Source organism: Anguilla anguilla, chromosome 3 (genome assembly GCF_013347855.1).
Source record: "Anguilla anguilla isolate fAngAng1 chromosome 3, fAngAng1.pri, whole genome shotgun sequence".
Taxonomy (NCBI): Eukaryota; Metazoa; Chordata; class Actinopteri; order Anguilliformes; family Anguillidae; genus Anguilla; species Anguilla anguilla.
In genome coordinates this window covers 43,851,342-43,876,918 of record NC_049203.1, presented here as the reverse complement: position 1 = coordinate 43,876,918, position 25,577 = coordinate 43,851,342, and the positions used below count along the sequence as shown (strand labels likewise).

Genomic DNA, 25,577 nt, shown 5'->3' with positions numbered 1-25,577 from the left:
TGCCACAACATGTGGGTGTTTGGAGAAATGAAAAGTAGCAGACAAATTGAAAAAAGGCATTAAAGAAGGAATTTATTTATATTAAGTTTCCACTAGGAAGAGGGGAGGCAAAAAAAAATTAGTTATGGTAAAGTGGCAGGAACAATGGCAGATGGCTATATACACTACAAAACTCAGTTTGGACAAAGGTTAAGGGAAAAATAAGAAAGGCTGTATTAATGGCCAGGATAAGGCTGGGGCACTCTGGATTGAATTCTTCATGGCTGATGGGGAGACGTAGATGGGTTGTGTGAGATGTGTATGGTACCCAGAGACTAAAAAATGGTACCGGAGACTGTTGAGCAGGTAATGATGGTGTGTGGCAAATTTGTCAATGAAAGAACATTGTTATTTAATAGAATAGTGGATGGTGGTGGAAGGGTCAGTGATATTGAAGACGTTTTTGATGAGGGGTACGGTTCAAGAAGGGTCTATAGGGCCGTTGCGCAATTACTATTAGAAACGTCATCACTGCAACACTAGGATCCTGGACATAATCTGCTCCACACTCCACCACAGTAGATGGCGGTAATCCACCTTCCATGCAGGTTGAAAATGGTTGTGAGCTGCCAAAGAAGAAGGATTATGCTAATGCTTTCGATACACACGGAACTGTATAGTTCATTGGATGCACGGTACATAACATTGAAGCTCATGTCTGTTGTGCGGAAGGGCATTCCCTGCCCAACAGGGGATTCACTGGCGAAGTGAATTTTACTCTCCAAGCGACAGGTTAACGTAGTAATAATTCTGCATTGGCAATACTGTTCGCTCGCTTTCATAAATGCAAATGAGCAGTCAGTCTGAAAATTGGGAGGAAAAAGTTTTAATTAAGTATTAAGTTCTGCAGTTTGAGCCGAGCATTTGCTCCCCCAGTTATAGCACGCAGCTAGCTGGCTGGTAGCTTATTAGAATTGAACGTCTACAAAAATACTTTACAATTTTTGTGACGACGCTGGTGAATTAATAGAGAGCTCTATCTTTTCATACTAGCTCTAACTAAACATACTAGGCCTACTGCTATTTGTGTGCAAGCAGTCATTTTATGTGATACAATGGAACTCATTTTACAATTGGATATCAACTAATCGTTTAGCAACTCTCCTTACAACATATTTTAAATATGTGTAATGTTTACCACTATAATGTCGGTTTGATCCATTTGAACTTTTCTTTGTAGTTTACGGGGGAGTCTGCGCAGTGGTCGCAGGTACAAGTGTCAGTGTTTCTGTGTGGACAAAAATATAAGCAGCACAAAGATGGCGGCTTCCTTGCTCCGCATAGGTCGAGTCGGGTCTCTCAAGGTAATACTAAAAAAAATAATTGTTTTGTGTGACAGCTGCTATGTCATATTTACAATGCGTGCGTTTGTGTTGTCAGTGTTTCAAATTTAATTTGATGTAACTGGTATTTAGAAGGCATAAGACAAATTAACCCCGGAGTTAAACTACATACCCAGAGAGATTCTCTCTGATGTATCCTTGTCTAGCGTTTGCTAACTTTATCAGCGTTTAGCTGGCTCTTGTTGTCCACCTGATATTCCTTCGTAATATAGTGATTTTCATAAGCAGTACTGTAGTAACTGATTAACGTTTTTGTTGACGATGTGTCATGATTGTAAGCTGCATTCTAGATAGTAACTTAGATGTAATTTCATTGCTACCTTCCTAGATGGCTAACTAGGAAACTGACAGCACACTGAAAGTTGCCAAGGTCTGGCGAATATTGCTTTCTGTGTGAAGTGTTCTCGTTGGTTGTGTGACCTTCAGGTGTAGTTACCGATTATTTATTATTTATTTTTTCAGTGTCTGCAGCTGGAGAGCTGGAGCGTTTTGAGGAGAGCCCCAGCCGCTGCCCTCTGTACCAAGGCTGATGAGCCCAAGAAGCCGGTAAAAAAGGCCAAGGCTGCAAGTAAGTGTAAGCAGGTGTTTTTTTTTTTCTTTTTCTTTATTTCTAGTTTAGTAAGAGGGTCCAACCCGTGTTTTTAAAACCAACAGAAATTAGTGTTTGAAAAACTGAAGCTTGCTTTAAAAAATGTATTTCTGCATACTTGTATATATTATTATTTATCTTGTCCATTACAGGGCATGAATGCAGCAAAATGGCTGTTGGATTTTAATCATTACAAATAACTGATCTGTCTTTTTACTGGTTTTGAATATGTGAACGATGCCACATGGGTGGAAAGTCCACCCTGTTAAGACTTGCTTTAGCTGAAGCTGAACCATTTTCTAAATACAGTAGAGATATCTTGTGTGTTTTAATTTTATGAACAGTCCAAGCACATTATCACAAGAGCTCATTACTGCTGTGACCAGGACAACAGTTATGGGTTCTGGTGTTATGACAAACCCTGTGTAGTAAAATGATAATTAACCCAGACACTATTTAACTAAAGCAATGCAAGTGTTCAAGCAGGTATAATGGTGAAATTTGTATGAACAAATATCAGAATTTTAATGCTACCTACAGAACAAAGAGTAAACATGTTTTGGGTCTTAAAAATGTACAGATAAGAAAATATTTAATAAGAAAACCCATATCAATGTATCTAGTATGGCATTCCCCGGTTCTGAAAGCTAGTGGAAGCATCTGAAACATTCTAGAAGCCTCTTGCATCTGCTCAAACTTAAATTTAGAAGACTTGAGGAAAGAAGTAATCCATTGCCGCCTTCTGCATTTTAAACAAAATCGGAGTACCCTGCAAATATTGCGTTAATTGACCTACACAGGTTATGAATATCGAAGTATTCACATGAATCTGAGCCTGCCAAATTTGAACCAGCAGCTTTCACTGCTCTGGAAGAGCCCATCCATGCCCAAACACTTGTGGACCACACCCCCTCTGTTGCAGACATGGTAATGGTATCCCCAAAAGAAACCAAAATTGCTGCTGAAGTTGTTGGAGTTGGAGCTGAAGAAGCTGCTGAAGACACTCCCACAGCTGAAGCAGTTACTGCAGAAGCTCCCGCAGCTGAAGCAGTCATATCCAAAACAGTTATTGCAGAAGCCCTAACAGATGAAGCAGTTACAAATCAAGAGTACCCTGCAGATTTTATGGTAATTGACCTACACAGGTTATGAATATAAACTTATTCGCTGAGCCTGCCAAATTTCTGTCTGCATCATTCACTATCAAGAGATCATCCAGAGGCTGCTGGAAGCATCATTGCAGAACCAGGAAGAAGATCCAAGGCACTGCAAACTTAGTCAGGAGCCGAATCAAACCCAACATATGTAGACTGCTACGTTCTTAAAGGAAGTATGACCTGATTAGGTGAGAAGACCTGAAAAACTTTTCTGAAACCACAACAGGCAGCTCTGCACATTTGCCTTACTCAATGGCACTGAGTTCCATGTTTGTGTGATCAAACAAAAATAGACTCATATTCTTTGGCAGTATATTTGATGCTGAACTTGAAGGTCACGTTGAGAAGAACATTTTCCGTTCTGTGAAATATTGAGGCAGATCTGTTTTTGCTTTATGGACATTTATTCTAGTGGGTTTTTTTTAAAACTAGGGAAGAGGATTGATCCAAACTTGTAAAAGGAGGGACATTACATCCTCCAGCTTAGAAGCTTCAACCGAGTCAAATGATGGGCTTTGTAGTATTGTATTGGTCCTCCGTATACAGTCACAGGTTTTGAGGGAGGGAAAAGAAGCATTGTTCTGAAGTTGCCATATCCACACTTAAGTTTGAAGAACATAATTTCACCTGAACTTATGAGAGCAGGTCATATGAAATAAGCATAAGCAAGAACCAAGAAACCTGGAGAGGCAGCAGAATTCTTGCTAGGTTGGATGCAAAAAAAGTCACTTTGGAGAAAATTCTGGAACCTAGTTGAAGGTTACAGAAGTATCATCACTGGAAGAAGGATGTGAAATATAGTGATTTCCAAGTTGTAATTACATTTGTGTATCACACTGGAACAATATGCAAAAAAGTAAAAAAAAAAAAAAGAAATACTATTGCTCTGTGCAGTGTTGGTAGTATTAGCATAGTATTATTTTAATTTATTTATGTGCATTACTGCTGACACCTGCATTTGATGTGCCAATTCATATTTTTTTGTACTGCGTATCCAAGGTGAAAATAACATGCATTAATAAATAATATATTATACATTCATTCACTGAATCTTTAATACAAATATAATAATATTGTGTACATTTTCACAAGCCTATGGGATTTTGAAAAAATAATACATTTATAAGTCTGGTTTACTGGTATCCTGAAGCAAACTAAATTTACCCTCTCGTTGAACTGGTTATTCAGAACTTTTCAGTCAAATGTAAATGTGTGAAATACACTGCACATTTTCTCCCCTTGTAGACCTGGTGGAGCCTATTATTCCTGTTAATTTCATGATTAAAGCACAGTATTGAAAGTAGAGTAGCTCAAGGTTCCTGCAGAGAGACCTCTTTCAGTTCTTTGGATGGGTTGGGGTGGGGAAGCAGGGAGCCATTTTGAGTTGGAGCCACCGGGTGAGTTGCTTTGCCTGCTGCCATGGATGGTTACCATGGGGATGACCTCATGACAAATTATCACTACCCCGTCAATGCTGATTAATACAAAATATATTTCACCCTGTTGTTGTCCTGTTTGCCATTTTCCTCAGCTATAGAGGCCCCAGATGAGCGGGGCACCCTGCTGGCCTACAAGACCACAGTGGCCTTTCCCACTAAGCTTTGCACCCCAGGCCTCTCTCCCGAGCAGGCTGTAGTTGATGTTGACCCAGGTGCAAGCCCCCTTGCTGCAGCAGCGGCGGCAGCAGCAGCACCACCACCGCTTGAACAATCAGCTTCCACTGCTCTGGAAGAGCCCAGCCATACTCAAGCACAAGTGGACCACGCCCCCTCTGAAGCAGTCGTATCTGAAACAGTTATTGCAGAAGCTCCCGCAGCTGAAGCAGTTAAAGCTGATGACCCCACAGTTGCTACAGAAGCCCCTGCAGCTGAAGCAGTTACAGTAGCCCCTTCATCAGAAGCAGTCATAGATGAAATGGTTGCAGCTGAAGTAGTTGCTGAAGCAGCCCCTGCAGCGGAAGCAGTCCTAGCCGAAAGTGTTGCAGCTGAAGCCCCTGCAGCTGAAGCAGTTGCTGAAGCAGCCCCTGCAGCGGAAGAAGTAATTGCCGAAAAGGTTGCAGCTGAAGCAGTTGCTGAAGAAGCTCCTGCAGCTGAAGCAGTTGCTGAAGCAGCCCCTGCAGCGGAAGCAGTCATTGCCGAAAGTGTTGCAGCTGAAGCAGTTGCTGAAGAAGCTCCTGCAGCTGAAGCAGTTGTTGAAGCAGCCCCTGCAGCGGAAGCAGTCATTGCCGAAAGTGTTGCAGCTGAAGCAGTTGCTGAAGAAGCCCCTGCAGCGGAAGCAGTCATTGCCGAAACTGTTGCAGCTGAAGCCCCTGCAGCTGATGCAGTCGTTGAAGAAGCAGTAATTGCAGAAGCCCCCACAGCTGAAGCAGTTGTTGAAGAAGCAGTAATTGCAGAAGCCCATTCAGCTGAAGCCGTTGCACCAGAAGCTGTTGTCACAGAAGCAGTTGCAGCTGATGGAGTCGCAGCTGAAATGGTTGCTGCAGAAGCCTCTGCAGCTGAAACAGTCTTAGCTGAAGTAGTCGCTTCAGAAGCTCCTGCAGCTGAAGCAGTCGTTGAAAAAGCTGTCACAGCTGATGCCCCTCCAGCTGAACCAGTCATAGTGGAAGAGGTTTTGGGAGAAGCCCCTGAGGCTGAAGCAATTGTCGCAGCTTCTGCTAGCAGTTCTGGACCTCCTGCGGATGGAGCATCTTCTTCCTCCTCCAGTGACTCGGACTCGGATTCAGACTCTGACTCAGATTCCGAGGATGAGAAGGCGGGACCGAAGCTGATGGCTGACGCCCATATGGAGACAGCGACTAAGTCAGAGAAGGAACCTCTGATCCTGGCAGCAGTGGAGCTGGAGGACCAGGCCAGCAGGCCACGGGACGAGGGTGAAGTGGTTTCAGATCCGGCTTCTACAGCCACCCCAGAAGCTGGCCCAGCAGATGCCGTGGAGGTGCTGCCTGAAGCTGCACCAGAAGTCTCCGTTTCTGAAGTCCCCCATGTCGACACTCCTGAAGTCGTACTAGCAGGCAGCCCAGAAGCCATTGACGTTCCTTCAGAAGCCAGTGTGCCAGACGTTCCTGCTGATGCTGCTGAGTTGGGTGCCCCCTCTGTAGTGAGTTCTGAGGACCTAGTTGACCCTGCGCCTGTGCTATCGACCGCCCCTGAAGCGGATACGGCTGCTGATGCAGTCTCTGAAGAGCTGGTTGACCCTGCCCTTGTTCATGCGGTTGTTGAAGCTGTGCCTGAAGCAGTCCTAGAAGATGCTGCTGTCAAGCCAGTAGTCGTTGCCGCCGAGCCGGAAGCCCTTGCCGCCGAGCCGGAAGCCCTTGCCGCCGAGCCGGAAGCCGTTGCCGCCGAGCCGGAAGCCGTTGCCGCCGAGCTGGAAGCTGTTGCCACCGAGCCAGAATTTAGTGTGGATGAAGCTATGCCAGAAGCTCCCACCGGAGTTGTTTCTGCAGCAGAACTTACCTCACCAGAAGCTGTCGCCGACATTGCTGTTGCCGAAGCCACCCCTGTAGAAACTGAACCCACCATAGAAGTTGCGGAAGCTGCTGCTGCTGAAGCCGTAGCGGCTGCAGATGCCGTGAGCTCCGAGGAGCTGGTTGATGCTGCTCCTTTACTAGCTGAAGCTGCAGGAGAAGAGCTTCCTACAGAGATTCCTGCTGAAGCTGTGGAGTCGCCTGAGGGTACACACCACATCTCTTTACCCCTTCTCTCCCCACTGCCCACAGAAACTCACCTTTTACTTTCGTATCTTCCATTCCTTGCACACATCCACCTTCAGAATAGTTTAACGTAATTGTACCTAATCGTTTAAGGGGTAAGGGCCAGAAATACAACCTAACAAAGCAGTCCTTGCTTTGCTCATAGCTTCATTTTCATTTTATCGCTTTTGAAAAGCTCCATGCTGGTTGATTTAGACCAATATATATAGACCTTTCCCTAAGAAACTTTATATTATATATGACAAGAGTCCCTTGAGCACCTGATTGGGACCTCCATTTGTTTTTTACTGCATGATGCTTGCAGGTTTTGTATCAGTATGTACTACCGGCATGATCCATTAATCTGCTGTACAATGCCTGCTTTGCACTGACTTGCTACTTCATAAGTAATATTCATTAGAACTTGACTTTAGGGCCCATTTGCCTCATTTTCTTTTTCCCCATTACACCTGCATGCCTTTTGAGATTTGACCTATTCCTCGCTTACCCGTTACCACTCCTGCACACAAACACACATGCACACACTCAGACGTGGGCAGCTATAAACACTGGTCTGTGGGCTGGTTCACCTTGAAATGTTCTCAACCCTTGAACATACTCATCTTCTGACCTGTTCTCTTTTCTGAAGACATTTCTCCTTGTGCTTTGAGGGTGTTGTCTGAAGTGCATTCTTTATCTCCTTCACTATCATCTGTTTACAACTGCTCACTGAGATACTTCTGTTACTGCTACATTTATCTGGTGATTTGTGATTTTATTTATTTATTTACTTTGATTATCAATATGTGTGACTTCTAAAGCTAATGTTAATGTTAAATCTGTTTCAGTGAATGTTGCGGATGCTTTGTATAGGCTGAAGGTATTTCTGTGGATTCAAAGTAGACGTAAAAGTTAATTCAGTCAGTTCTGATTATGCAATAAAAATGTTAAATGTTAAGGTTACACTGTTAAAGCTTTTGATAACTTTACATGTAAATATTTTATGTATTGGTAGGGGTTTACTGTATGTGTTATGGTTAATGTTAATGTTACAGTGATGCTTGGAGCTCCAGTGGATGAATCTACTCACCCATCTGCTACCTCAGTTTTATGAGAAGCTGTTGGGGAATGACTCATGAGCTCTGTAGATATGGTCTTTGGTTTTACGAAAATTTTCACTGTTCTCTCCATCTCTTAACCTTATTTCCTCTCTGACTCACATGTATGTATGTATGTTGGGAGAATGATGCATGATGTGACTGATGTTTAGTATTTTTATGGATGTATTATGATGCTGAAAATGCACCTTTTCCACCCCCCACCACCAGAGAGTGGTTTGGTTTTAGTCTTTCTGTCTGGTTGCTTTGTGGAATGCAAAGGCCTGTGGATGAACAAAAAAGGGCATTTGTTTTTCTAACAGTTGTCTGTCCTTCCAAGAAAAAAAGAAGTTAAACAAAATTTGACATTCATCATTCTTTAGAGGACTTTGGCTCGTGTGACAGTGCAGCTATCTGGTGGAACAGTGGGCTGAAGTATTGCTTGCCCCCTCAGATACTAATTCACCAGACTGACTGCTCTATCCAGAGTGACTTGCCGAGCTTGCAGATTTCTTCTTCTTTTTTTTGTTTTTTTTGTTTGTTGCCTATTTCTTACTGGCGGGTAATATATTGTAGCAGTTCAGGTTATGAACAACTTTAAAATGTGTTAACAGTTTTGGTCTTTAAATACCCTGTGCAATCGTTGACATCATCATTAATAAGTTATACATACAGAGCCAATGAAACCAAATACTATGATATGAAGCTTGTTTTATTCAGTTGAGATTTTGAATTGAGTTTTGAGGGTTATTTTATTCTAAAAAAAAAAAAAAAAGCAACAAAACACTTATTCCACTGCAGCCCGCTACAGCAGAATTAGATTTTGGTTTTTTGGAGATGTTTCTTGTTTTAAGAACATGGTGATTTAGTTTTTCACCAGTCATTTGTGCGTCTGCTTAGTTGGCTGTCAATCAGAAGTGAACATCCATCCATTGCCCAGTGCTAGTGTAGAAATTACATGCTGTATATACAAATTACAGTATTTTTGGATACTGACATAATGCTCTTCAGCACTTCAAATTCAACAAAAAAAGTGATTGCAGTGTTTTTAAATGAAGGCACAGAGGTTACCTATTTAATTCTCTTGTTCAACATCTGTTCCCATTATCCAAATCTGTGCCCTACTTGAGTTGCGTTGACATACTGTGCTATACAAAACAATATTTGTTAGATTGATTGTTGGTTGTCAATTCTCTATCATAAAGGCCTGTTTCTCATCCACACCACACTGCAAACTTTGTTTCTGAAACAGTATAGCAATTCACTACAGTATGATAGGCTGTGCTGTATGATGTCCTCTAATCTGGTCATATATTTCATTTAGCATCTTGCCCCTTTTATTGGGCCTGTTCTCACACCCCCCAGCTGTGACACTGGGAAAAGGAAGAAGCTCTTCCTTTGTAGGAAACGCCCCATTATACACCCCTTTGGGTGTGAAAATTGACATTGTCTTCCTGAATTTAACTACTGTGCAGACTGAATGGCTGCAGCCAGTCTCAGTCATATTAAAAACTTTTTCAGATGCCTTGGAAAAAAAACTAAATTAAGACTAGAAACTCATTTTGGTCCACACACATACTTATTTTCGTTTTATTTAACTTTTTAAAAATCTGTGCATGATGTCAGTCTTTGTAACCTTCTAAATGTACCAGTCATGCAGTTCTAGAAAATATTCCTGAGAGAGTGCCAGGGGCAGGTTGGTAACCTCTTTCTTTCTTCCTCCTGCCAGAAGCTGCCACAGCTGCTGCCCCTCCAGAACCAGAACCAGAGCCTGAGCCCTTTGACAACAGCACTTATAAGAACCTACAGCACCACCACTATCACATGTACACCTTTGTGGACATGGACGTGGAGATGGCCAAATATAGGCTACCCCAGCCCTCCTCTGGACGCCCCTCCCCTCGGCATTGAGTTCTCCAGCCTGGAGCCAAAACCTAGACACCCCCACCCTCGTCTGTGTGTCCTTTAATTAATGTCCCTGTTTATCCATGCATTTCCGAACGCAATTCTGGTAATAAAATACAAGAGTACTTCATTGAAGCTAAGACTGGTGTGTGTGTCTTGGTTTCATTACTAATGACAATCTCAGAACTTATTGATGGCACAACAGAAACTCTAGGCGGTGTCACTTCTGTTACTCTTTTAGAATGTGTTTATACATGTACACGTATTTCAGTGCTCAGTCCGTTTTTGTCTTATTTAGTCTTTGGACTGCATTAGGCTCTTGTATCTTTACATTTTGGGGCAATCTCACCATCATAATTTGAGATATACAATATGCTCACAAAATCTTACAGGACCTCTGTCATTTTACTTGCCATTGGATGTAGCCTGCAGAAATTAATTTGACAATATACTGCCCCACTTCAAAGCTTACGTAACTTTAAAATAGTTTGACCAATAAGAACTGTCAGTGTGAGCAAATCAGAAAGATTTATGGCAGGTGGTTCCATGAATTTGTAATACTATTGTCACAAGAAATTCATCAGTAATATTACATAAACTGATCTTGTTGGTATTAATAATTTCTTATTCACCATTAGCCATTTACAGTCAGATATTTTATTTACCAGTGTAATATGCGTTAAGTATATTAGGGTTATATGCAAACTTGCTACAAGTCTGGTTAATTTGTCTTTAACTAATATGCAGCCTATTAATCTCTCAGTTGTGATATTCTGTTTAAAGTGTCACATAAATTGAGAACTTGTGTTAGACCAATATTATAATTTCATTTTAGGAAACTTCAGCGTGAATTTTAGGGCAGATGAAGTCAGAGGGAGTTCGCTATTCTAAAGAAATACAATGCAGCAGTCTCCGGGGGCGAGAACAAAGCATTTTTACGTCATTATCTCCGCCCTTTTCATGAATATTTACACAATCGCAACCCTGCGTGTCGATACGCGATGACGCAACATGACATCTGCGGGTCCCGATTGCTGCAGCCGCTTGTCAGTGTGACGAAGATTGGCACTCAGGTAAGCTGTCACTCAAAATCTTCTTTTTCCGTTCCCTATCAATCAAACAATATGAGCTGCACTAAAAATGCCCTCGGCCAAACGAGGGAGCGGCGTAGGGTAACTTGGGGGGTGGAAACTGCGGGATCTGTAGGCCGACTAAAGATTGGAAACCTTGTACTGAGGGGAGGGAAAATATGTCGGCGCTTTTGCTAAAGGAAATTTCTGGAAAATCAAGGACGAGAAATAGAAGCAAGGCCCTGATTCTTTTTTTATCTTCTCCGGCTGAGGCGCGAGGGGAGGGATAGGCAGCTGTCCTTAGCTTGATTGATAGACTCGAGTGGGCTGGTTTTTTATTACTATTAAAGGGACAGTGTGATTTTTCAAAATAAAAAAATATATACATTTAGCGGACCAGCTAACTGGAAACCATGGTTTTACAGCTTTGTATTTTAAAGTTGACTGGCAGGCTAGTGTTGTTTTCACTAGCAAGATGTAGACTTCTAGCCTGTCATGGTGTAGCTTAGCCAACTTTGTGCTTATTGTATATTTGGTGGTAACGTTAGTGCGCGACGGAAGAGAAACATGGCGGATATTTGCAGTTTGCTACTTTGCATTTTATTTTGGTCCCAGCGCAACGAATTAAGTGGCCAGCTAACCATTTGCTTATGACCGTTAACTTAGATGAGATCCAAGCAATCTGCTGATCGAAAAATAATGTTGGGTGTCGTGTTTGCGTAGTAACATTTAGAAAACTAGCGTGCTTAAATAAAAACAATGCGTTAGCTGAAATTTCCCATTCTGAACGGGTGTCCAGATGCAGTTCGCGGTATTTGCTTCGCTCCATAGGTATCAATGTTGGGTAAATTAGTTGACTAGCGTTGGCGAACTAGCGATTCTGAAGGTTTCATGGGCGTGTTTCCACAACAAGGCATGAAGAAATGGGTCAGAAACAACTAGTGTATTTACAAAAATATAAGTTAGGTAGTGAACGGTGCACATTTGTTATATGTGTTGCTTGCTAACAACCTCCTTCGACCACCCAAATTTTTGTAAAGCTGCCCACTTCGCAGCAGTTTTAAGTTGGCTAACGTTAGAAGCTAGTTGGCTGAAATAGGAGGCTAATTTTAGGTACATGATATGGGTTCGGATATTAGTTATAGTTTAGTATATGTAGCCAACTAGACTGAATGAATCATTCTGATAAAATCGGTGAGTCTACGTTAACTGGGACTGGCTTCAACGCAACGTTAAGTTACCCTAGCCGCCCAAAATGCCTAACTACCCATGGTTTTACCTAGCTAATGTAATTGTGAAGTTACGGATCCATTTCGATTTGATCACAGAACTAGCTGGAGTTAGCTTGTTACGTTACACACTACACTTGAATGGCCGATTTCCTTTCAAAAGTGTAAAAAGTATATTTACTACGCCTAGGCTCTAACTTGCAGAGCCGGATGCTTTCACGTGTGCTTGCCGTTCTGCCTCCTCCACTGTGATATCGTAATAAATATGACTCTTTCATTGTGAAGTTGTGTATTTGAGAGCCTGTCATTATATTAAATAAATCAATCGCTGATAAACATATGTTATTACTGGATGGAGTGGTTTTAACATTTCATTACTTCTAATATTGTCCTTGAATGCACTTTACAAAGGGAATGCAAATTTAGGAATCTGAAAGTGTCCTAGTAAAATGAAAACTTCCCCTTTTGCAGCTCACGTATACATGACATTTTTGTAGACTTTCTGATCAAGTTTCAACGTTCTTAGTAATATTGTGATCGTTGTAATTACTGCATATTTATATGTTAATAAATGGATGAAGGAATGTAGATCCATTATATAGTGGCATCACAATTTGCATGTTTCGAGATGCTTGTGCATCACATAGTCATTGTAGCCTGCAGTAGGTTTTGGATAAGAATGGCAAGCGAGAAAGAGAGGGGGAGGCTGGGGGGGTCCTGAACAGCAGGCTGGTCATTCTAGCCAGGTCTTCAGATGGCAAATTTTTCAAGAGACTGATTTAGAACATTAGTGCAGTGATGCACACTCTAGCTATGAGTTTCCTAAGTTCTTACACAGTTACGTGGCCACAACCTCCTTCCCCCTCCCACTCGTAGTCCATCCTGTGTTACATTCAAAACGGCAATAAATAATCCTGTACTTGTAAACACTTCAGTGGAGAGCAGTATTTATTCAGACTTGCACATTTGTCTGTGTGCGTCCACCTGCATGTAAACATGAATGTGTGTGAATGTGTGCATGTGTCTGTGTGTAAATGTCTCTTTACAGGATTGCCGCTGTCTCCCAACTCTATAATGCTTCAGCACCCTCAGAATTTGCAGTAACCATGATGGAAGCTCAGTCGGTGACCATTGAGGAGTACCAGGAGGGAGAGCAGGTTGGTTGTGTCTGTTTTTCAAGGGGAACATTTTCACACTGCAGCCAGTAGAGGGCGATAGGCAGTTTGCCTTCATGGCCTATCCATAGTTTTCAGTTTTCAGTGACTGCTATGAAGGGATGGCGGGCAAAACAACATTCTAGCATGGATGACAACACTGGAAACTAATCAGCTGCCACATGCTTGAGTTGGTCTTGGTGCCAACGAAAAACGGACCATATCAGTAATTACTATGATTACAAAGATCAGTAACTTTCAAATATGTCCAGTGGGGTATTAGAAAATATACCTCACATTAAAACGCTGGTGTGTGTGTGCGTGTGTGCGTGTGTAACATTAGCAGTAGCACCAGGCTTTTTTTCAGGACATGCTCCTCCAAAGACAAATTAAACAGTGTCTGCATCCTTTTGTTCTTACGTATGGGCCATCAGCTCTCCATTCGTCTAGCGCACAAAGCGATAACGACCAATGCCCAGCCCCCAACAAACCACAGGTAGCTTCAAATGCTATGGATCAACAATAAACAGTTGACTGGCAGACAGCTTCTTGAAATGCTACTCGTATTTATTGTACACTTTTAGCAGTTTGAGAGATTTTAACACGCAATCTATCTTCAGAAAAAATGTTTCCAAAGTTGTGCTGCCGCCCTCTGCAGCAGTCTATACACAGGCAAATGCCTTACCAAAACAAACCTAGATGGGTGGCTGTTTTGGTTAAATAGATGGCTCCCTTTTCAAAGTAAATCTTACATGAAATCTTTATAAGGCTTCATTTGATGTTGTCTGGAGTTGTATAGAGCATATAGGCAAAAGCCAAAAAACTGCCACTATAAGACTGAGATGATTGGGTTTGGAGATATGAACCCGGATTAGGGTAAGGGTGTAATGAAATTTAGTTCTTGTAATGAATAAAAATGTTCTATAATGAAGAAAATAAATGGTGTGGTTGGATTTTGGAATTTGGTCATTTTGAAATGCAAAACCAATTAGGGTAAGAGCATGAAGTGTTCTCGCAGGAAAAGCAAAGGGGATAAAATGTGTCCTTCTTTGGGCAAACGGCACCAAAGGCTGAGTGCATTAAAAATAGGCAATTAAAAAACAGGTGCACCTTGTGTAAACCAGTAAGCCACAATAAGAGTAATTATGTTGAGCATGTAAACTCAGTGTTACTGGTTGCACTGTCCTGAGTGTTCACTTTACGTACATGATTATACAAAACTTGATGCCAAACTTTCCGGGTTTGCTTGCAGTGTCCCGAGTGAATAGGCATCCTGGTTTTGTTGGGAATAGCTGTTGATCAACAGCTAGGCTATGTTCTGTTCTGGCTTGTAACAGAAAATGCAGTTATTTACAAATATGCTCAGTTCAATTCATTGCACTGCCACAGAGATGCATTACAGTGGCCATACAAAAGAAAATCGGTCAAAAAACAGGCCTGAACCCCCGAAAAGCGAGCAATTGTGGTAAAAACAAACAAACAAAAATCCCCAGTGTAAAAAAAAAGAAACGCTCAAACTGTGGCAACAAGAAAGTCCCCAATGGGAACATATCCCACTAAAAACCCAGCTATAGAGGGGAAGCCCATCCTCTGCTGGCCAGCCTGATGTAATAGGTAAGCTAGAATAAAAGGTGATGTAATTTGCGGGATTTAACAGAGCAAACAATGAAGTAAGTTAGGCAGGTTACTGTCAGAGGTAGTTAAACTAGCAGGTAAAACAGGCAGTCCAACAGATGGATGTTTAATAATATGCAGTTCAGAGGCATGTGTGATGCATCAAGCCCTCCAGGTTGCATCTTGGCATGGGCTTGAACCAGGAGAGGGACGAGGCTGGTGTGGTCTGCAAACTCAGTGTGGGGTAAAGGGCAGAAGCCTCCAGTGAAGAAATGGAGAAGAGGATTTGGCACAATATACTTAAGGGATTAATTGCTGCGTATGTAGAGGCCTGAGTAATATGAAAAGGCCCCAGTGTGCTGTGTCATGTCAGCATATCTAATAGATGTGAAGAAAGGGGGTATACACAACCATGAGTGTGATCCTGACCAGAGAGAGTGATCCTGGGGCGACATAGCTCAGGAGGTAAGAGCGGTTGTCTGGCAGTCGGAGGGTTGTTGGTTCAATCCCCCGCCCTGGGCGTGTCGAAGTGTCCCTGAGCAAGACACCTAACCCCTAATTGCTCCCAACGAGCTGATTGGTACCTTGCATGGCAGCCTTTCACCATTGGTGTGTGAGTGTGCGCGTGAATGAGAGACATCAATTGTAAAGCGCTTTGGATAAAAGCGCTGTGTAAGTCCATTTACCATTTGCCATTTGAACAGACAGTTCAACAAAGCGCAGAGCAGCAGCATCATAAGCTAAGCTCACATAATAGCTCTTTGGTGCTGATTTACCCTTCCTAGGCATCTTTAACGAAAGGATTGACTAAAGAGGTAAGCTTTGCGGTCAGACAGAGCGTCTGAAGCGTGAAGATGCAAAGGGAGAGCTTGGTTCTGTACTCCACCATTTTTTATTTGTAGTCAAACAATTCACATGTGGTTAAAGTGCACATTCTCAGCTTTTATTAAAGTGTTTTATTAAAGGGTATTTTTTTGCATTTACCATGTAGAAATGACAGCACTTGTTATACATTTCCCCCCATTTCTGATTCACAGTTTCTGATTAGTCAGGTGTTTGCTTAGTGCAGGCGTAAGAGAGCATTCAATATCTAGTCTTGATTCAAGACTTTTGATTGCCTTTGGAGTCTCTTATTGATGTTTGTCAATGAGAGTTGTGCCAATGAAAGTCAAGGAAGTCATTATGAGGCAGAAAAACAATAATGTAAAAAAAACAGTCGGATACACAGGCCAAAACGTAGGATTACCAACGCCAACTGTTTGGGACATCATTAAGAAGAGAGCAATGGTGAGCTCAGTAAACACAAAGGACCTGGTAGGCTAAGGAAGACTTCTACAGTGGATGGTTGAAGCATTCTCACCTTAATGAGGAAACACACCCAAACTCAAACAGATCAGGAACTCTCTTCAGGAGGTAGGCGTGGATGTGTCTGTGACTACTGTCCACAGTTCTGGAAAAAGGTCTTGTGGGCAGATGAGACCAAGATTCACTTGTATCAGAGTGATGGCAAGTGCAAAATGTGAAGGCCAAAAGGAACTGCTCATAAACCAAAGCACCCACTCACATTTGAAACATGGAAGTGGGGGTGTTATGGTTTTGGAATGCATAGCTGCCACAGGTACTGCCTCACTTGTCTTCATTTACGATGTTACTGCTGATAGCAACAGAATGAATTCTGAAGTCTACAGAAGCGTCTTATCAAGTTCAAGAAAATACCTCCAGACTTCATCCTACAGCAAGACAGTGATTCCAGACATACTGGTAAAGCAGCAAAGTAGCTTTTCAAAGCCAAAAACTGGAAAATTATTGAGCAGCCAATTCATTCACTCTATCGGAATCCAATGAAACATGTCTTTCTTATGCTGAAGAGAAAACTGGAGGCAACCAGCCCCCAAAACAAGCAGGAGCTGATGATGGCTGCAGTACAGGCCTGTCACAGCATCACCAGAGAAGATACTTGGCATCTGGTGATATGGGTCACAGACTTCAAGCAGTCATTGCATGCAAAGGATATGTGACAGGGTACTAAACATGACTAATTTAATTTACATATGTGTGTATATACGTTCTGATTATTAGAAACTTAAGTTTCGATATCACAATCATTGTCTCAATTTGCTAACGCATCTATTATGCGGTCATTATGCGGCTCCTGGAGGAGAGAGAACGAATCACAATTAGGTACGAATGTGCAACAGCGGTGCTTTTGACATCTATGGGGAGTCTTTGAGGTGGGGAAAAAACCAGAAAAACCAGACTATCTAGTTTTCTAAGTGTAATTTTCAAATTATAACAACATCAGCATTATGTTGTATTGCTGTTCAAAAAGTTATGGCTGGATGGAAACCTAGTATAAACACTGAAATAAAGAAAATCACAATGCTGATCTATGTGACAGTTGGCGACTCTAGTGTTAACCTTCTGCCATCAAGGATGAGCAGATAGGGCCATGACTAACCAGATATTTTCCAGTTCTCACAAAAAAGTATTTTTAACGCTTCTGCTCTCAATCAATGCCATTGTTGCACAATCACATGTGCTTCGGTCACATGGTCCAAACAACCATCACTGAGAGAGGAGAGAGAATGAAAGGAATAGAGGTCTTCACAATAGAGAGAGAAGGAGGGAGTCATTGATTAGACAAGAAAAGTTGCTAATTTGCATGAAAGAGCTTGTATTAAAAATTCTGTTTTAAGAAGTTCCGCATTTGCGAAACTGGGTTGACCTTCAGTAACCAATGCCATATTGTTGCTTAAAAACCAAATGACAAAGAAAGCATTGCGGGTTTGTTTTACAATCCTGGCTGTCTGTTGGCACCATTCTCACCCAGGGTGCAAAACCTTGTGTGAAAGGATGTAAATGGTGTAATTTACATGAAAGCCACAATTCTGTCTTCTGACAAAGGAAAGTGGTGTGAAATTTTTAATCTGCTCCCACTCCTTAAGGAAAAGGAGTGTCTCTTCCTGTCACTTCCTGTGATGTCCTGTGAGAAGTTCTTCTAGCACTATGAAACAATCATAAACTGGTACATCCATGACATACTACCAATACTATAATCTGTCCAGGAAGAACGTAAATCCTCACCAAGGTATGCATCAGACACCTAGCCAAGCTAGGCCATCAGGAGCAGGGAGCAAGTCATGTGTTGACTGTGGTGGGGGTAGGTTCTGGAAGGCGTCTCCGACTGCATGAAGTAGTTGTTGTTTCTCTTTTATTCATTTAAAAATTTTTTTCTTAAAGCCTGTGAAATTTTCCTCTTGGAATGGAAGGCATGTGAAGAGGGTATTGTTAACCCTCTGACCCTTGCCCGCCCCCCAGGGGCGGGTATTATATCTGCTCGCCATCGGAGTCGAGTGGGTCGAACCCGAGGTCCTCGTCCGTTCACTCATTCCTGGCCGGCCGCGGATGAAAGAGGCGCAGTGTTTGCTCTCCCAAGCCTAGAGGCAGGTAGCAGACTCTCAGTCACACTGGCAGTCAGGAGGAGGTGGGTGCTGGGGGGCGTCACTCAGCGTAAAACGTCTTCGCCCTCCTCCTCACTCACCCCACATCCTTCCTTCCATCCCTTCCTCCCTCCCTCCCTCCCTCTGTCCCGCAGATGCAAGTCGTGGAGCAGCAGACGGACAGCAATCCAGACCTGAGGTTTCCGGAAGGGACTGCAGCGGGCGCCAGCAGCCCTCCTCCTCCTGATTCGCGGACACCTATGGATGCCGACAAGGAGGTGATCTACAGGTACACTCCTCCCTCCCTGTCCTTCCTGTGTGGGCTGTTTCTCTCTCTTCCTCCTGCTCAGCTGGAATTCTTTTTTTGGCTTGAATACACTGGTCTTTTTATGTGTTTTCTCTCTCTACATTTAACACTTCTGTTCAAATTATTTTGGGTGCTGCAGTAACCCACTTCTTGCTGATCAAAGCCTCCAGTCTGTGCTTCTCCAGACTGCTTAGCTGTTAACCAGTGTTCTACCTGACCCATGATTGCCTCATCTCACTAACAATGGTTGAAGAGTTTTTAGTGATCGCTTGAGTATCAGTGTGGTAAATGCCATGTGGGGGCACCCTTGTCCCTCTTTATCAACATTTTGTTGAGTTTGAGTTAATTGAAATTAAATATCGGAAAATATACTGCAGCAAATTGGCAAACATTCAAATAATCACCACATTAACACACACATTTATATATACTGTGTGGTTTGAATGTATTTGGACAGAGACACAGTTTTAGTTGTTTTTGCTCTGTACTCCAGCACACTGGATTTTAAAGGAAACAATGAATATGAGGTTGAAGTGCCGATTGCAAGCTCTAATTTGAGGGTATTTACATCCATATTAGGTGATCCGTGTAGGAATTACAGCCTTTTTTATGTATAGCCTCCCCCCCCCCCCATTTTAGAGGACTGTAAGTCATTGGACAAATTAAAATTATCTGAAATATAGTCATCATATTTAGTACTTGGTAGCACGTCCTTTGCGTTCGATGACTGCCTGAAGTCTGTGACCCATGAACATCACCAGATGCTGGGTATCGTCTCTGGTGATGCTCTGCTAGGCCTGTTCTGCAGCCATCTTCAGCTCCTGTTTGTTTCAGGGGTGTTTGCTTTCAGTCTTGCCGTCAGCAAGTCAAACGCATGTTCATTTGGATTTAGGTCAGGGGACTGACTTAGCCAGTCAGGAAAATGACATTTTTTGGGCCCTGAATAACTGTGTGTGGGTGCGTGCGTGTGCGTGTGTGTGTGTGTGTGTGTGTGTGTGTGTGTGTGTGTGTGTGTGTGTGTGTGTGTGTGTGTGTGTGTGTGTGGGTCCTTGTGTGTGCGTGTGTGTGTGTGTGCGTATGCATGTGCCCGTTTTGTTCTCAGGCACCCCCTGTTCCCTCTCCTGGCGCTGCTCTTTGAGAAGTGTGAACAGTCCACACAGGGCTCGGACTGTGTCACCTCTGCCAGCTTCGACGTGGACATCGAGAACTTTGTCCGCAGCCAGGAAAAAGAGGGCAAGGCCTTCTTCAGCGATGACCCCGAAGTGGACAACCTGGTGAGGAGCCGGCTGCTTCAGTGCGCTAGCGCTGCCGCTAATGCTGATATAACTACTACATGCTGGTTTTATTTTATTTAAAGATGGGCTAGCCTTGCGTGCCAGGCTAATACCTCTCTGGTGGAAGCCTGGCAAATGCAGTACACCTCACAGAAATAAACCCGCCCACTTTTCAGGACGTTAACAAGACTATAACTAGTCTCATCAACTGAGTGAAGGCAGGTCTAAGATGAAGGTGGCAGTTCAAGATGTTCCTGGTATGCCTGTCATCGCCTCAGTAAATGCTGCTCCTATAGATCTCATGTTAACGAGGCTTGAGATCTCGCAATCTGCCTGTCTGGCTTCCAAGACTAAACAATGGCTAAACAATGCAGTAATGTGATATTGTCCTGTTGAGTTAGGTTTTTATGATTGATATCCTAAGCATTTGTAGGTATGTCATCACATATCTCTTTAAACAAGCTGCATGGCTTTGCAGTAGTGGTGCACATTAAGTTAAGTACCTGAATGTGCAGCTGACTGCATAGCGTCTGCGCTTCTGTGTGTTTCTGCGTTCTTCCTCAGATGGTGAAGGCCATCCAGGTGCTGCGCATCCACCTGCTGGAGCTGGAGAAGGTGAGCGACCTGTGCAAGGACTTCTGCAGCCGCTACATCGCCTGCCTCAAGACCAAGATGAACAGCGAGACCCTGCTCAGCGGAGAGCCTGGCAGCCCCTACTCACCTGTGCAGACACAGGTACTCAGCCCGCAACCGTCTGTACAAACACTCAACCCACAACCACCTGTACAAACACTCAACCCACAACCACCTGTACAAACACAAGTACACTCCAAACCTTTCTCACCTGTACAGACACAGGTACTCAGCCCGCAACCGTCTGTACAAACACTCAACTCGCAACCGTCTGTACAAACACTCAACCCACAACCACCTGTACAAACACAAGTACACTCCAAACCTTTCTCACCTGTGCAGACACAGGTACTCAGCCCGCAACCGTCTGTACAAACACTCAACCCACAACCACCTGTACAAACACAAGTACACTCCAAACCTTTCTCACCTGTGCAGACACAGGTACTCAGCTCGCAACCGTCTGTACAGACACTCAACCCACATTCACAAACACAGATACACACTCAACTCCTTCCCCCCGTACAGTCACAACTACTCAACCCACATTCACCTGTACAAACACAGATACACACTCAATCCTTTCTCACCTGTACAGACACAGGTACTCTGCCCACAACTGCCTGTGCAGACACTCAACCCACATTCACCTGTACAAGCACAAATATACTCTCAGTCCTTACGCAACCCACATTCACCTGTACAAGCACAAATATACTCTCAGTCCTTACGCAACCCACATTTACCTGTGCAACACTCAATCCCTTCTCACCTGTAGTCACAGCTGTTCAGGCTTTTTTTTACCTGTACAGACCAGGATGCTCAGTATCTACATAACCATGCAGCTGCTGGTATTCACTGTGTGTGTGTGTGTGTGTGTGTGTGTGTGCGTGTGCGTGTGTGTGTGTGTGTGTTCTCCAGACTTCTTCCTCTTTCACAGGGACGTTCAGCCCCCAGGGGATTGTGGTGCCAGCCTCAGCTCTGCAGCAAGGGAACGTCACCTTGACGACCGTTAACCCAACCCAGGTGGTGGCAGGTATGTCGTCTATGAGCCTATGCAGGTGGCGCCCCCTCCTGCTGTTTGTGCAGAACGCTGGCTGATCATTACCACAGCTGAAAATGCTTCAGAGTTTCCTTACTCATGAATGAGCAGCGAGGTCTGTCGCTGCTCTGTTAGTCTGTTTCACTAAGTGTGTTGGTGAAACTGCCTTGTTTATTCTCCTGATGGACTGTCTTTGACTGTTCAGGCATCGTGTTCATTCAGATACGTTTAATTCAGTGTGTATGAATGTGTGCGCGTGTGTGTGTGCGCGTGCGCGTGTGTGTGCGCGTGTGCGTGTGTGTGTGTGCGTGTGTGCGCGCGTGTGTGTGTGTGTGCGTGTGTGTGTGCGTGTATGTGTGTGTGTGTGTGTGTGTGTGTGTGTGTGCGTGTGTGTGTGTGCGCGTGTGTGTGTGTGCGTGTGTGCGTGCGTGTGTGCGTGTCTGTGTGTGTGTGTGTGTGTGCGCGTGTGTGTGTGTGTGCGCGTGCGCATGCGCGTGTGCTTGTGTGTGTGTGTGTGTGCTGTGTGTGTGTTTGTGTTTTCCAGGTGGCACTGTGTACCAGCCTGTCACGGTTGTCACTCCACAGGGACAGGTAGTGACGCAGGCACTCTCTCCCGGGACGATACGCATCCAGAACACACAAGTGAGTCTCTCACACATGCACACAGACACCACTTTACATTACGTTTACTGTACATGGCCGGCATTCGTATCCAGAGCGACCTACGGAAGTGGAGAAGGTGTTAGTCAGAAATATCACCATGAAGGCGCAGGCTCATTTGGAATCAATGGGCCTCATTTACAAAACTTTTATTAAATTATTCTTAAAAATGTTCCTACAAAAAAACAATGTGAGATTTGTGACACGTGTGCAGACCTTTGTTTTTGTGCACATCCCAGACGTATGACATTATGAATGCTGGCTGTTTGTAAATTTTATGTGCATGTGCGATCCTGTTCATGTGATGTGCACAAGGAAACAGCCATGAACAAATACAGATAAGAAAAAAATGATGAATGTCGAAAAATGTTCTTGGAAAAGTTCTTAGACGCAGTTTACGATCAAATGTGATCATACACGTTTCGTGAATGTTTCCCAATAAGTGTGAAGCTAGCCAAACAAACCAACAATTAGTATTGTAAGCAAAAGTACTGTAAGTAACACTACACAGCTAACTTGTCTTTGCTCAGCTATTCCTAAAACGTCACTATTCCCAAAGAGAATTCTAAAATGAAAGAGGGTAGTTGAAGTGGGTAAAGGCTGCCATGGTGTAGTCTGAAGAGGTGGGTCTTCGGTCTGTGTCGTAAGATGGGGAGGATTTCTGCCATCCTGACTGCAAGTTTATTCCACCACCGGGGGCCAGAACAGACAGGAGAATGTGCAGTCACTGGGGGGGGGGGGTCACAGAATAGCTACCTAGCTAAATCCAAAGTTGAATCCGATGCAAGCTGTTGTTGGTTACTCTCTCTCTCTCTCTCTCTCTCTCTCTCTGATGCACATTCTCCCTTCTCTCTCCCTCTCTTTCTCTGTGTCTGTCACCGTGTTCTGTATCTCTCTCTCTGATTGGCCTCTTATGTTCCTCGTGGACCTGTTCTGTTCCTGTGCAGCTCCAGCTGCAGCTGAGCCAGGACCTGAGCTTCTTTAACCATGACGACAGCTCGTCCAAGAACAAGCGCGGAGTCCTGCCCAAACAGGCCACCAACGTCATGCGCTCCTGGCTGTTCCAGCACATCGGGGTGAGGGGGCGGGGCAGGGGCTGGGAAGGGGGCAGGGCCAGGCAGAGGGGCAGGGAGAGGGAGTGGAGCAGATTTTAGGAGAAAGGGGGGTAGGAGGGGCAAGGGAAAAGAGGAGCAAATGAGGGTGGGGCATGGCATGTTTGGGAGGGGCATGCGGCAGAGGAATGGAAATCAAAAACAAGATACTCCAAACAGGATTGCGCTCCTGTGCTGCAGCCTGACCTTGTGCGTGGAGGAGGGACAGGTAACAGGCTTATGGGGACTAACGGCTGCGCTGTCAGCTCACTGAGCATGCTCTGTTTCCCACAGCACCCCTATCCTACAGAGGATGAGAAGAAACAGCTCGCTACCCAGACTAACCTCACCCTGCTACAAGTCAACAACTGGTGAGTCTCGCGCAAGCATGTGCACGTGATCACACACACGTCACTTATACACACGCACTGATGCAAAAACACACGTATATACACACACATGCAGACGCGCATATACTCAAACACACTCATGCAGGCACAGACACTCACACACACACGCACGCATGCACACACACATACTCACACAGACACACTCACACACGCACACGCATGCACGCACGCACACATACTCACACAGACACACTCACACATACACACACACGCGTGCTCATGCACGCACACGCACGCACACGCACGCACGCACACATACTCACACATACACTCACACACACACATGCGCATGCATGCACACACGCACGTACACATGCTCACACATACACACACACACACACGCATACATACACCCTTACACACACGCACGCTGAGTGCTGTGAGGTGAGGTTGAGAGCCCCCTCCCTCCCCCCCATGCAGGTTCATTAACGCCCGGAGGCGGATCCTGCAGCCCATGCTGGATGCCAGCTCTGCAGAGACGCCCAAAACCAAGAAGAAGACCCCACAGAACCGCCCTCTTCAGCGCTTCTGGCCCGACTCCATCGCCTCGGGCGTGCCCCAGCAACAGGTCACCATGGCCGACGGTACGATGCTGGGAAGGGGGGGGGGGGTGAGCGAGTGGAAGTCAAATCTCCTTGGGTGACGGCGACAGGTCACACGTGGCAACGTAGCCTTCGGGGATTGGTGAAGATGTGTTGCCATGGGTACTGGCAGGTTATGGGTTCATGTCCCACCTGGGGCCATCTCCCCTCACATGAGTAGGGGACGGGCTTAGATCCTATGCGTCACTCTGGGTGAAACCCAGGTTATTGAACAATGTATTTAATTGTATTATATATATGTTCAGAAAGCTTTTTTCTCAAGGTGAAGTGCAGTTTAGTGCAGTTGAATGTGAAGTGTAAATGCTATTTTAACCTACTCTGTGCAGGGTGAGTGGTGGTTTAACATACTGTATGTGCAGAATGTGGGTAATGGTCATTTAATGGCACTGTATGTGGCGTGTCGATAGTGGTTTAATTCACTGTGTTTGGAGGGCAAATGGCATTTTCACACTGTGTTTGCAGTCTGTTTTGACAGTGAGAGGTAGTTTAACGCAGGCCACTCCTCGCAGGCACCATGGTGACGGTGAGCATGGACGGACTGCAGACGCTGTCGTCAGACGGCGCGACGCTGGCGGTGCAGCAGGTGATGATAGGAGGGCACAGCGAGGACGAGTCGGGGGACAGCGGGGAGGAGGACGACGGGGACCTGTCCGCCTCTAACATGGCCGAGCTGGGCCTGGATACCAGTGACTCACTGCAGTAGGACTGGAACCTGAGACGCACGGTCGGCACATACAGTACGCACTGAAGCACATGCGTGTACACAGTCTCACGCACACACACACACACACGTACTCAATCGCTGGCTCACTCACCCACACAATCCGTACACTGCAGACACACACAAAAAACACACACGCTTGCACGCGCGTGCACACACGCATACACACGTGCACACACACGTGCACATGCATACGCCCACACACACACACACACACACACACACACACTCACACACACAAACAATGCAGAGAGCACAACCGTAGGACAGCTGGAAGCGCCCCGTTGTGGTTGGCACGTGCACAAAGAGGGCGCTGTGCTGTGCGTCAGGAGTTTCATTTCAAAAGCCCGTTTTACAAGCGTAGCTGTAGGAGAGTGCACTTTTTTTGTATCATACGGTAAAGCTTCGAAAGTGTTAAGCGCACCCTTGAGCAAGTTTTTAAGGGCGGTGAGTTAAGTAAACGTCGATCACATTTTTCACCCTTTTGTTTGGGGGTGCAAACTCTTACTTAT

General features: G+C 44.5%; 2 protein-coding genes across 4 annotated transcripts; both read left to right on the top strand.

Annotated features, from left to right (window-relative positions):
- Positions 1–526: 526 nt before the first annotated feature.
- On the top strand, positions 527–9,958 carry ndufv3 (NADH:ubiquinone oxidoreductase subunit V3). Of its 2 annotated transcripts, none has more exons than XM_035409253.1 (5): positions 527–674; positions 1,220–1,343; positions 1,845–1,950; positions 4,660–6,798; positions 9,643–9,958. In XM_035409253.1, exons 1-5 carry the CDS (start codon positions 562–564, stop codon positions 9,822–9,824), a joined length of 2,664 nt encoding a protein of 887 aa, XP_035265144.1. In that variant the 5' UTR covers positions 527–561; the 3' UTR covers positions 9,825–9,958. The 2 variants fall into 2 exon arrangements, with proteins under 2 accessions (XP_035265144.1, XP_035265145.1); XM_035409254.1 differs by having other exon boundaries at positions 620–771.
- Positions 9,959–10,791: 833 nt separating this feature from the next.
- On the top strand, positions 10,792–25,218 carry pknox1.1 (pbx/knotted 1 homeobox 1.1). Of its 2 annotated transcripts, XM_035410979.1 has the most exons (11): positions 10,792–10,891; positions 13,166–13,274; positions 18,481–18,614; positions 19,735–19,906; positions 20,471–20,641; positions 21,461–21,575; positions 22,126–22,223; positions 23,189–23,317; positions 23,627–23,703; positions 24,163–24,326; positions 24,854–25,218. In XM_035410979.1, the coding sequence occupies exons 2-11, from the start codon at positions 13,224–13,226 to the stop codon at positions 25,045–25,047; spliced, it is 1,305 nt and encodes a 434-aa protein (XP_035266870.1). In that variant the 5' UTR covers positions 10,792–10,891; positions 13,166–13,223; the 3' UTR covers positions 25,048–25,218. The 2 variants fall into 2 exon arrangements, with proteins under 2 accessions (XP_035266870.1, XP_035266869.1); XM_035410978.1 differs by lacking the exon at positions 10,792–10,891 and having other exon boundaries at positions 10,909–13,274; positions 24,854–25,217.
- The last annotated feature ends 359 nt before the right edge of the window (positions 25,219–25,577 follow it).

What these genes read in the sequence shown, in the direction of transcription:
- ndufv3 (XM_035409253.1), top strand. Translation starts at nt 562, where the DNA reads ATGGCGGTAATCCACCTTCCATGCAGGTTGAAAATGGTTGTGAGCTGC. An exon ending in AAAAAAGGCCAAGGCTGCAA is followed by an intron (nt 1,951 to 4,659) that starts GTAAGTGTAAGC and finishes CATTTTCCTCAG; the next exon opens with CTATAGAGGCCCCAGATGAG. An exon ending in AGCTGTGGAGTCGCCTGAGG is followed by an intron (nt 6,799 to 9,642) that starts GTACACACCACA and finishes TCCTCCTGCCAG; the next exon opens with AAGCTGCCACAGCTGCTGCC.
- pknox1.1 (XM_035410978.1), top strand. Translation starts at nt 13,152, where the DNA reads ATGTCTCTTTACAGGATTGCCGCTGTCTCCCAACTCTATAATGCTTCA. An exon ending in TACGCATCCAGAACACACAA is followed by an intron (nt 22,224 to 23,188) that starts GTGAGTCTCTCA and finishes GTTCCTGTGCAG; the next exon opens with CTCCAGCTGCAGCTGAGCCA. An exon ending in ACAGGTCACCATGGCCGACG is followed by an intron (nt 24,327 to 24,853) that starts GTACGATGCTGG and finishes CACTCCTCGCAG; the next exon opens with GCACCATGGTGACGGTGAGC.